The 13,445-nt window shown below is 33.2% G+C and overlaps 1 protein-coding gene across 2 annotated transcripts; it reads left to right on the forward strand.

Annotated features, from left to right (window-relative positions):
- Positions 1 to 8,749, forward strand: LOC144842679 (ubiquitin-associated domain-containing protein 2-like). Of its 2 annotated transcripts, XM_078699202.1 has the most exons (8): positions 1 to 124; positions 2,346 to 2,470; positions 2,875 to 2,994; positions 4,410 to 4,510; positions 4,719 to 4,839; positions 5,053 to 5,334; positions 5,944 to 5,992; positions 6,159 to 8,749. In XM_078699202.1, exons 1-8 carry the CDS (start codon positions 88 to 90, stop codon positions 6,317 to 6,319), a joined length of 996 nt encoding a protein of 331 aa, XP_078555328.1. In that variant the 5' UTR covers positions 1 to 87; the 3' UTR covers positions 6,320 to 8,749. The 2 variants fall into 2 exon arrangements, with proteins under 2 accessions (XP_078555328.1, XP_078555329.1); XM_078699203.1 differs by lacking the exon at positions 5,053 to 5,334.
- Positions 8,750 to 13,445: the final 4,696 nt, after the last annotated feature.

Consider the following 13,445-nt stretch of genomic DNA (forward strand, 5'->3'; position numbering starts at 1 on the left):
CAGACGTTGTCATGTTTTGTTTTTCTTTATTTTAATACGACGACGGTGTAATGAAAAAAGATAAATAGGAACGTTGTCAAGACAAAAATGCCTAGGCCTATCCAATTAAATATTCAGGGTTTCTGTAAGTAATATGCCCTAACCTAGGCCTACTACTACTAGCCTAGCCTATACTATAGGCTATAGGCCTAGAGTAGTAGGTAGGCCTAATAAGCCCTAGCCTCCCGGCCTGGCAGGAGGCTAGCCTAGTCACCTAAACTCTAAGCTAGGCTAGCTTTGGGCTTTTGGCCTACTCTAGCTTAGTAGGCTAGTAGAGGCCTAATAATAAGCCTAAGAAGGGCGGCTAGGCCCGGCGCTACTGCAGCAGTTTTGCAGTTTTTAAATTTGGGTAAGCTTGAAAGATTGTGGTGTGACTGTGATTGTGAAAATGCAGTAGCAGCACTCTGTCCTGGACCCTACTCTCTAGCCCTAATAGCTAGGCTAGGTGTAGGTAGGAGATCCCTCTATCTAAGGGCTAGGCTATCTAGATAACATAAGGCCTAGCTAATGCTAGTAGTAGGGTTGAGTGATGTAGGCCTAGGCTGCTAATTACTAGGGCCTAACTAGGCCGATGGAGGGTTTGTTACAAATCGCATTCTACTCGCCATGTAGGCCTAGTATATTCACCAAATTTGAGTCCATTCCGACCTAAAATAAAGATGGCATGAAAATTTAGGGTATCCAGGAGAAATTGGGAGGGTTGGAACATATGTCAATGACAATATTATCGATGACAAACAATGCTATGATGCAGTGAAACATAACCAACAGAAATAACAGCGGAAACAGGACCTAAGCCAATTCATGGATTAATGAATAGATGGATATGCATTAGTTCGAGATCAAAGGCTGACAGAGCCCACAATGTTACAAAATAAACAAAAAGGCTTCTTAACTTCAACAACGACTTGCCCGCAATTGAAATTACAGACAAATATCATAATGTACCCCAAGTGGTATTGTGATTGTAAAGGAAGGGGAACGGCGAATATGATATTGTGCACAAAATCTTCATTCCGATTGTATGGAGTACAACCAGACTGGATATGTAGACACTGTAGTTCTACTACTAGTAGTAGTTAGCAAATCGGTAAATTGTGTCTACTTTCAAAACGAGCGCTGGAGTAGTAGGGTTTAGTGACGTATCGCAACTATACGTAGCCACCTAATCACAGGTCAAAGATCGCAGTTTTGATTTGATTAGGTCCGGAGACGGACTGTGACGTAGATGACTAGCCAATCACCAGGCACTACAATAATCATGTCAGTACATGTAAAAACCACTGCTTAGCGATATATTGCATATGTAGAGCTATCGGCTGAGCCAACTGGCAAGAGTAACACTTTGCTCAGTAAAAAATTTCCTGCAAACTGCACACTAAATGCATTCAGTATGCGATTTTCTGATTGGATAATTACTTACTACGCTATATGGCACGCGCTGACATAATAAATCAGAACATGTCATGCGCAGTGGAATTTTTTAGTGAGGTATTAGCTCACGTTCGGCGCATACTTGAGAAAAATTACAAGCGTGCCAAACACTATTAAACACGATATTTTCCTCAGCGGCACACATGGACTGTGAGCAAAGCGTTACTCGTGCCAGTTGGCTCAGCCGGTAGCTATAGTGTGCGCCAGGCTTAAGAAAGTGAATTTTTGTTTTCGTAGTCAGATTTTAATGAAATTAAAACTAATTGTTCAGCAATATCTTGTCAGTTAATCCTCGACGCAGACATTTCAATAAAAAAATCAAACTGCGCATATGATTTCTACATGGGTATGTTTTGTTGTTGATCATGATCATAAAATGTAACAGTTGATTCATAGCGTTCTATGAAGGACCGCGGTTAGAGACATGGAGTTCAAAGAGCGTGTTTGTTTGATTGGCAGCAGTACAGTTTAGGTGAGCGCGTTGGAAAATTGCTTGATGTCACCATCGATACGTATCCATCTATTCTGAATACATGGCCAATTGAACATTATCAATATTTGTCTTTGACTAAACAACCAAAATACGGATTACTGAATTTTTTGTTATATTAAAAAAATTAATAAGTGCTCTATTAACAAGGTACACTCGGTAATTTGTAGGACTGTAATAAAAGTAAATAAAGTCGATATGTAGGGACAAGGGTGTTGAACAAATTGGTCTAATGTAGAGTTTGGAATTATATATTATAACAATACTATGTTTTATTAAAACAATTTGGATAAATACTATGAATTTCTATACTAACCATAGGGCAGGATTGGTGTGTTTAAAAATCTACATTCTAAAGTAATTTGACTTAATTATTACACAGATAAAACCCCGGTAAGCAAAGTTTTGATGCCGATCATCGCTATACCATCATTAATCTTGAATTTTACACCCACATTGAGGCCATTTTTCTTGTACAGTCTTGAAGATTTAACAAATCCATACAAGGTAATTACTGCATACAGTAAGCATATTCTTATGAATTTTAAACAAGGAACAACACATTTTTATGGTCACGTTTTGTTTTTTTATCTTAACTTGGCGGATAAACTTGTTGATTGTCAAGATCATTATTTTAAATAAAATTCCAATATCCTTCTGCTATTTTTGTTAGTTATGTTTAACTCCTATCTAAACAACACAGAATAGTTTGTAGCTTAACTAACATGTAGTACATAAAAGTTGTGCATCTGACCTGTCTGACATCATGTTTGATGACGTTGTCGTCATCACTGTATATGTGGGCCCTGTGATTTCTTCTATGCTAACTGTAAACTGTATAATGTACAGTACAGTGTACAGTATATATATTCTGTAAATTAATTAAAGTTAATACCTGTTGTTTTTATTAGGTCTGGAAGGTTTTATCATGTAAACTTGTTTTTCATCATACAACTGATCTTGTGTGTGGCCTTATACTTATCTACTACTTTCGAATTTTTGAAAGAAGAGCAGGTTCAAGAAAATTCTGTGTAAGTTATACATGATATGGTAGACTCAAATCTAGTAGTCTTATCATCAGTGTAGCATTTTATTTTACCATGCATGGAGAAATTAGTTCAGACAGTAAGTGAGGGAACAAGTTTGAGGTTCTCTCCCAGACAAAATCTCCAAAATAAGCCTTTTTTCTTAATTAAATCAAGGCAATCTAACACTAAGATAGGCTATCGTAACAGACTTTGATCTGCGGTTAGGCTTTGCCGAATTCATACAACAAATGGTTCTCGAATACAATAGAACCCACAGGGACATTTTTGAGACACAAAATAAAAATGGAAGTGTCCCCTTAATTGGGGTATTCAGAAATAAAGACAAAATCACGAATACTGGATACCATAAAGAACAATTAATTAACATGGACTCAAGAAATTGAGGAGAAATAGACATTTAATCAGGGGGATTGGGCGGCACGGGGTGGTGGTGATGGAACCGCAGTAATAAAGTTGATTGTATTTATACAGTATAAGAACCACACTAAATAAATACAGTAAGACATTCGGTGATCGGATTAGTAACGTAACGAATTAAACTGTAGTCTACCTCTTATTAAGCTAGAGATTATCAGACAGTTTACTAAATATTTAGGGCTAATCATCGGTTGCAGACGGTTAAAATTAAGGAGTAATTAAAAACCAAATTGTATGTTTTCACCATTGACAGCCATTGAAGTGAAGCTGTATATGGAGGTTGGTGTTTGCCTTCCAATCCCAAGGTCCGGGGTTCAAACTCGCACTCTTCCAACTGCACTCCCTAAGCCTCAAATGAGACTTAGTTTAACTGCATGATGCCTATTATATACTCTACGATAATCATTTGATTTCATAACTTTATATTGTATGAGTAGGCCTAATAAAGTTTACTTTGTATTCTTGTTAATTTAACCATATACATCAACCCTAACCTTAATTCGCTGGTTGGATGGTGACCGAAAGTGTGAGCTATAGCCGCAAACAAATGACCTAGTTTAGTTCTTATAAGCCTAACTACATTCCCAGTTTGATGAATCTTCATTTATCGGTCGTGGATCTAAAATTATCCGAAAGCATCCTCGTATTATTGTGTGCGGGTATTTTTCAAGATGGACATCCATTAGACAGTGTATACCACGATCGGAAAACACCCCTATTTGGGGAAAATCGTTGAACCTAAATTTGTTTTAATTGTCAATAACTATCTGACTCAATTTAATTAAAACAGGGTTATTTACATCAGGTAGTTAAAATCAGTACCGAAAGTATAAACCAACTTTATATACCATCAAGTAAGGCGCGATTTACTGAATTTTTCCCTTATGTAAATTCATTAGTACATCATGCAATAGCAACAATGTTAATTATCTAATAAGCTCACCCTTACAATACTGTATGTTTGTTTCCATTTATTACAGTCATATATTCAATCGATGTTCATATTATGTACATTGTTGGAAATCTTTTGTTTAGTTGTGATGCAACATGGATTTGAAAAACTAACCTGGAAACCTGGATTGTAAGTTTACTTAATAATTTATATTAATTATTTATTATTACTATTATTTTGAAATATCTGTCAGATGCCAAAAATTGTAGACACACTGAAAATACTAAGAAAGAAATGTCTGCAACTAGATTGCAGAAAAGCTTAGGAAATTGAAATCAGAAATATACACCAGCATTAATTTAAGTAGTGTACATACATTATTGTTTGTTTTCTATAGTCACAGTGTATTGATGTCATTTTTTGTCAAATTCTACATGGATGTACCTAGGACAAATGCAGCTTCAATATGTGGGATACCTTTTAGTAGCAAGTCAATTACTTATTTTATGGGATTACAAGTAAGATTGTGTTATGCTTTATTCTAGTAAAATGGTAGAAAATGATTTAAATAAGGCTTTAAAAGAAAGTCTGTTTTAAGGTTTACTAAAATAAATGTGAATTAACTTGCATTCCTAACAGTCAAACATGTGGTGGTGGTCTTGCACATGAATAGAAATATACTCAATTATACAGTAGTACATATAATTTGAACTAATTATTATATTTTACAGATAGTATTTTTAGAACCAATGAATGCAATATTTAGTGTTTGTGGAATTCTAATGGGTATCTTATATCGACTTAATTTCATCAATCTCCAAAACTGGTTTAATATTCCTGAAAGTGTTGCAGATTTTGTTAGTAGAACTGTAGGAGCCATAGTAAGAACTAAGCCACCACAGCGACTTTTGCAGCCCATGGGAGCAACGAGAGAAATTCAACGACAACAAAGAATGGAGTTATTAGAACAAGAGATGCTGTTAACACAGGCACAAGGCTTTTTAAATAGACAGGTGTGTATCCAACTATTTTCAACCTAATTTGGCTTCAATCGTATAAGTGCAAATCAAGTATTAACAGGAATTTCAAATCATGATGTCCCACTTTTTATCATAGCGTGGTGATGTGTGAGCACCTTTTGTTGAGGTCATGTATTCATACATATTGATGCATAAACATTTATATATCATAATCAAACTTCAATTGCATCACAAACTGTCATTACTCCAGAGCATGTTATCACAATTCTTGGATGCATTCAAATTACATAGTCAAGTAACCCTACAAGTGAGGCTAAAGCATTGTCTACACCAAACTAGTTTGACAAAAAAAGTGTGATGTTCCCAAATATGGTAGTGCTATGCCCAATGTGGTAGTGATATGACATAATCATGTCCATATATGGGCACATCACATTTTTTTGTCACATAAAGTGTAGACAGAGCTTTGAACTACCTTTAACCATTAAGAGTAGTTGTACAGTTTAAAAAATGCATACTTAAAACTGATGTCTGATAAGTATGAAGTCTACATGAAGAAATCAATTCTTTTGCATTTCATGAATAATTTGATACTGGTTAGAGTACTGTGTCTAATTGAAATACTTTTTTTTCATTATTTAGCATGCCATTCGGAGAAGGCATAATGCCCGACCAGACCAAATACAAACAGGTACATTTAGAGATTAAAAGTTGTATAATTAGATTATCTAGCTAAATATTACAATAGATAATATATAACTGTATCAACAATTTAAATAACATTACATAATATTATTATAAACAGTTCCTTTTGTGAATCTGAAGTATGTGGTAGTATAAACATTTTTCTATTACAGGAATTCATATGAATAGAGATAATGGAGCCCCACAGCAACCACCAGAAGATAAGATAGTACAGCTGATTGAAATGGGATTCAGCAGGTCAGATGTTCTACAAGCTTTGTCGGTTGTAAATAACGATGTCACAATGGCTACTAACCTTCTATTGCAAGAATAACTAAGGGCCTGTTTTCCCTGAATAAACCGTTTATTCAAAAATACAATTTTTAGACCGACCGCATTTATGCTAAATCTGTACTCCCAAATAACCGCTTAAATTTGTTTTTTTGTAGTTGACAAAATATAATATTACCCAAAATACAATGCGATCAGGTGGTCAAATAATCAAGATACTATAGCTGTCAATCAAATAGCCGTTATTTTGCATTGCAGCTATGAGTTGTACAGTGACAACCGGTTTTTCATTTGGTGTTTTAACCATTGCTTCAATTTATCTGGTTATTGAAATTTGTTTTGTTTCTGCTGCCAAGAAATTGGGGGTACTGTACTTTATTCATACAGTTATTAATTGTTTAATTAATTTTTTTTGCAGCAGAAACAGGACCTATCATCTGTTTTGAAAATTGACTACTTATTGTAGTGTTGCACTGTATTAGTTGGATAAAAGGATAAAATGTGAAATATTAGTAGTATTAGTAATATTAATATATAATAAATAATAGTTACCAACCTGAGAGATGTGAAATGCGGGACTGACTATTTTGATGGGATTCGGTCACACACAAAGTATTTTAGTCACAGCCCCTCGTGAAGAAGCGAATTTAGTTCACTGGCACTCCCAGATGGGCGGAAATATTACTCTCGCATGTAAAATTTATAATGAAGTTGGCCGGAAATGACACTCTCATAGCACGCTAGGAATCAGAAAAATGATCATATTTTGCATTTAATGCGAATGCCAGGGGAAAGTCCAAAATAATAGTGTACTTCCGGTACAGTAAACGATGCAAATATTATTAGATTGTACGTTACTCTTTTGTTTGTTAATCTGTTATTCAACGTTATTTTCATGATCCTTGATTTTTTATTATCCACTCAGTAACGAAATATTTTTTTTATAGGCCTATAAATAATATACCACTAAATAGAGTAAAACATTTCCGATTTAATACTTTGTTAAAACTGTCACTTTCATAGTCGATTGAAATAGATAAGGACATGTAACGATACACCACTACGACGTTTATATTTTTAAAAATTATTAATTAATACAAACGTTGAGAAGCAACTGTCAGTAATAAAGTATTATATTATTATGTGTTTATAATCTAAAAGTAGGGGCTACCCACACTCACAGTAATAAAGTTTATTATTAGTATATGCGTTTATATTATCTAACAGTACCAACACACACAATAAGAAATTTACGATTCAAATGGCGATCAAAAGTGGTTAATACCTATTTACAGTATTGTATAGCATTACAATACTATTTATGTTTATTCATTCATGTATTCTCCAAAGGCCCATAAATTTACCTACTTGTGTTAAACCATGGAGGTATGCATGCATGGTTAAACCAAATAATTTGGAATGTTCCATTCATTGCAAATCAACACATTTGTATAAACGTATATTAAATCTATCAAAATAGCATTTTTTAAAGAAAATCGGCCTGTCTTCAACATTATGATGCTGTACTCGAGCTGTTCAACCGGTTTTCAGCCATTAAAAACAATTATCGTAGGAGGAGATGAAAATGCGAAGTATCCTCGTATTATTGTATGAGGGTATTTTTCAAGATGGACATGCATTAGACAGTGTATACCACGATCGGAAAACACCCCTATTTGGGGCAAATCGATGAACCTAAATTCGTTTTAATTGTCAATAACTAATTATCGAACTCAATTTAATTAGTAAACAGGGTTACATCAGGTGGTTAAAATCAGTATCGAAAGTACGAATCAACTTTATATACCATCGAGTAAACATTCTAGAAATAACACGCGATTTACCGAATTTTGCCCTTACGTAAATTTATATATAGATTTAAAAATTTCTTTTTTGGAGAGTAAAAATTGAACTGATCCACCAACCAATGGCAAGAAAATTCAGCGCAGTTCGGGGTTTCCCCTTTTATAAAAGCACACAACGTCATGTCAATGTGTCGTGTCAGTCCTATGTAGGATTTTAATAGTAGTAATCGCGATCATGACTAAAGGAATATGCTGGCTATCGGCCCATCATTTAAAAAAAAATTGATCGTAATTTTTCCCTGATATTATGTATTTTTTTTTATGTGGTGTTATAATATGAATACTCGCATAATGTTCTATACTTTTAAAATATACCAATTAATTTGAATGCATTTTCCTCTCAAATTGTGATAAAAAGTGATCATGCATATACTTCTGCTAAATGTGACAAAAATGGTCACGCATGTTTTTCATTAAAAATCACTTTGAAATGCGGGTTGGTAACTATGTAAATAAGTAATGAAATGATCCCTATTCTACTGTATATACAGTAAACCATAAATGTTAAGCCTAAACATTTTTATGTAACACTAATCATTTGCTTGGCCGATTGTGGGTCACATGGCGTGCAATAGTACACACTATTAAACGATCTAGTGTACAAATTACTGTGAAATACAACAGCATCACCTGTTGTCTTGCCTCTGTTTTGTTTGTAAACACCACCGAGATATGCAGCAGCAGATTTTTGTGTATGATTTGGAGATATATATGTACTAATTTCATTCAAAAAGGCATTTAAATTAGCTTTAGATTGTTTTTAGGATTTTGATTAATTAATGGGGACATCCCTACAAGACGTGGAATCGTTGGAAAAAACATAATTAGCCTATATATGAGTTCCAGTTGCCTGTCGAAGTTTCATATTGCTGCAGCCTAGTGGGCCTAGGCCTGTTAGTATTAGGCTAGGCCTGGCGTTTTAGCCTTGCTAGGCCTAGGATTGTTTGGTTGTTTGTTGACATAATTAACACTATAGTAGGTGCGTTTATAAAATCCATATAAATAATAATATTTAATATAATTATTAAAAACCAAATGTTACTGTTTTAATCAATACGAATTGTTGAAATATAACCTTTCATCATTCACCTCATGCCATTATTTGTACCATTACACTCATAAACATTCATTATTTACCTCCGCCAAGGAGGTATATGTAATCGATCGTGTGTGTTTTTTGTTTGTTTGTTAGCAGGATTACTCAAAAAGATCTTTACCAAAATGAATATACAGATATATATGTGGTCAAGGACCATTCCATTAAATTTTAAGACCACGGTTCCAATTCTGGACCACTTTTTAGTATACTTTTCAGACCTGCTAGTGTTAAAAGATAGGAAAATTTTTTTCAAAAGCCGGCGAGCAGTCTTAAAGTAACACGTAAACTGAAATTGCATTTTCTCGAGGACTACTTGTCCAAAAAACTTCATTTTTGTACAAGAGGCAAGAGTTATAATTTGTGATTTGTAATTTTAAAACATAAATTGATTTAATTTTTATTCACAAAAAAAAAAAAAATATCAATCCGCAAGCAATGCATGTTAGGATTTATAGCGGGCCGCTTAAATGGGTGTCTAGAAAACTAAGCTTTTTTTTAAATTGTGGGTTGTGCCATATCAAAGGTAATGTATTTTTAGTGATTTTTTATTGGTTGGAATTAGATTATTCAATTACTACTAAAGGGTGAGTTATTTCTATGATGTGATGAGATTTTCAGTAAACAATTTTAGATTTCCTGGTGGTACAGGCTATTTTTGTCTACACAAATCATAAATGGTGGTTTAAAGATTATTAGTTGAATTTTTATTAATTATAATTGGTTTTTTTATATATAACCAGAAAAAAACAAATATTGTTATCTGAATATGTACAATTTTTTTTCTCAATTTTGCTAAAAACTGAATAAATGAATGAACAAACATATAATGTAAAATTATTTTTCTAACATGATAGGGAAATTTATTTGAATGTTTTTAAAAAGGAAATGCATAATTATAATTTTTCCCTAGAAAAAAATTCTGGCTGTTCAAAATTTTTCAATTTTAGGTGTGTACATCGACCATAACAAAATTACAACAAATCATATTTTCTTAGTTGAGTATTAGATATTGATATGGATTTTTTTTAGCTGAACTATGATTAAAAAATAATTCATAAATCGTGAACATTTCATTTAATTATCTTTTTTTTTTGTCGTTATGGACGTACATTTTTATGTATGTCCATAACAGTACGTCCATAACATTAGTTGAACGGGCTAAGATAAATTCCCTAACAAATCTATACATCAAATGTTACTATAGGTAAGTGGTGTTCCCTCTAAAATATAGTCATCTTTTTATAAAAGTACTAAATGAAAATCTATATGGAGGCATAACCAACATCGACAATATTTGAATATTTTATATAGCCAAATAGAGTACGATGTTTTAGAATTTACATTTATTTTTCAATATTTTCTCTATATATACTGTGTTTGAATTCATATGTCTACACATTAAATTTAAACTTATAGTACAGTATAGTAGTCCGAGTACCTTAATTTTTGCTATTTGGATGTTAAACACAAATTTACTAACTAGTGTAGATGGTGCTCATCTATTAGAAGGGTAACTATATCAGTACAAAGTTAAATTATAAAAGTAAAAATATTACGTATTTCAGGCTGATCTGTAAAAGGTCAAGCATCTAGCTTGCCATGTTGATTGTCAAATTGATTTTATAAAAAATATTGTTTAAGGCTGAAATTGTTGTCGTTTGATACATGAAGTATACAGTATGCATGGGAAATATGTCTTTAAAGCAAGTATGTGTGTGTAAGCCTAGTTTTTCCATCTACTCTATATGATGTAAACCAAGGTTTAAATATAATAATAAATTACAATAATCTGCTATATTATTAGTCTCAAGTCCATTTCAATCACATACATACAGTAGTCACCACCAGATACTGTAGGCCTATTATTAATGGATGATGGTTTGGGAGGGTTATCCTCTGCTATTCCATATATGTAACTTATTATTCTTGTATTATTGAATTGAATATTGTTTATTGAATATTTGAAGTATAATGAAATGAAAAGCTTTAAACCACAACAGTACTCATGTTTTTAACAATTTAAATAAAGTTTGTATATCAAACTTGCACACATCTCAAGCATCATTGTTCATATAAAATGCATTATGTGGTTGATGTACATCCATAACAGAAATTCTGTACGTCCATAACAGTAGATGAATACAAATCCTGCCTTGAAAATGCATATTTACATAGTCAAAATGTTATGTGTTTTTAAGATGAAAATAAAGACATCTTTAGTTTGGCCTAAAATATTTGATGGAATGTAGAGTTCAAAATCAATTTCCATCACATACGTCCATAATGCACGGTTTTTAGCAATTTTCTCAACAATGGTTTGTTCTTCCTGAATGAAATTTGGAGGATTGATTTAATAGGTTTAGGCAAACATTCCATGGAGTTTTCATCATATTTTATATATTACTTTTAAAAATACAATTCACAAACTGTACGTCCATAACGCTGGAATTGCCCTATGATAGTTATGTTTGTTATGCATTTTACAATCATTTTAATAATAATATTTGTTAATCATTATTATGGCAATATTAAATTCAAAAGAATGGCAGAAAAATGTTTTCAGACACTCAATTTTCTTTCTTAAGAACATACAGGTATATTTACAGGGGCGGATTTAGTGAAAAGTTGGGGGGGGGGGTGCACACAACTGTAGAGTCGCTGAGTCGAGGCAATTTTGAAAATATAACACCTCTAGATGGTCGGAAATGGCACTCTCACGTTATTATAAATTTATTAACATTTTAAATATATACTAGCCTAATAAATTGTGACATTTTCCCCATAGGCCTATATTGAGTAAAAGTGTCACAACACGGCGCTTGGCGAAAGTCAGCGTTTGCACACGGCGGAAAAAGATGCTTGTCCAGGGCCATCGACAGGACCTATGGCGAAGCGAACTTTGTTAAATGATGCCCCAGATGGCTGGAAATGGTACTCTCGCACATAAAATTCATGATAAATGGCACCTCTAATTTGCAGGAAAAGACACTCTCATATGTAGCATGCCACCAATGAGCAAAACGATCATACTTTTTCCCTCCAATAAACACGCGTGACTAATTAAAGGATGATAACATTTTGTTGCCGATTTCATTCACTCAGTATTTAGTTTTGATTGCGTTGCTCAATATTTATTTACATCAATTTGTTGAGGAATACAGTACAGTTGGGTGGGTGGCCTAGAACAAAATCGGTTGCTATAATGTATACTACAGTACACAGTTACCACAGTTAGTGTATTATTAATATTAACATATCCTCTATGATGATGATGATACACTATAATAGCCACATATACTGTAGGTAACCACAGCGTTTTATTTTTGACGCTGACTGCCAGTGATCAATTTTTCACTTTTTTTTCACATTCTTTTCATTTATTTTTACATTAAATGTAGTGTTTGAATTTAAATTAGATACAATAATAGAAATATACCAAGATAAATATTATAAAAGAGTAAAACACTTTACAGTACTTGATTATTATTGATGTATGATGATCTCCTGTATTCAATTCTCTTAATATTTTCAGTATTTTTACTTAGAATTATACATTATTTGTAGCCCACCAAAAATTATGTCAAAATGTCTTCATTCTGGTTAAATTCTTTGTGTAGGTTTAATGTGATATAAAAACAGCTTGTTTTTAGTAACATTTCTGTTATTTTTTTTTTCTTCCTAACAAGGAATTATGTTGGTGTATCAAATAACAATTTTAGTGGTCTCATATCCTGCAGATGAAAAACATCTTCAGTCTCCAGTATTACTGAAACCAGCTTTACAAACCTATCCAAACAGTGACAAAGTTTATAAACAAAAGTTTGCTAATGTTAATGTAAAACATGGCGGAATAACCTTTGAATCTCGGCCTACTGGCCTGAATTGCGCACATATGTGGACGACACAATTTTCCTCTTCCAAACTGCTCATTCATCTGTCCATTACAGGGGCTGAGATGTACCGGAGTAGGTCCCTACTCCTACTCTTCCAAAAGATGAACTGGGTTCTTTAAAGTGCATACGAGCCAGATCTGGATCTCCAAAGAAGAAGACTTATTCTACCAGAACAATGATCTTGGGAGTGCCTTGAATCTGTGCCGATTGTATAACTATGGTTTTTATCGGCCACTCAACTTAGTAATGGAAGTAAGTGTGGAAAACTTAAATAATTGGAATTTACTTTTTAGTCCTGGGTTGAGTATGATA

The sequence above is a fragment of the Antedon bifida genome, chromosome 5 (genome assembly GCF_963402885.1).
Source record: "Antedon bifida chromosome 5, ecAntBifi1.1, whole genome shotgun sequence".
Taxonomy (NCBI): Eukaryota; Metazoa; Echinodermata; class Crinoidea; order Comatulida; family Antedonidae; genus Antedon; species Antedon bifida.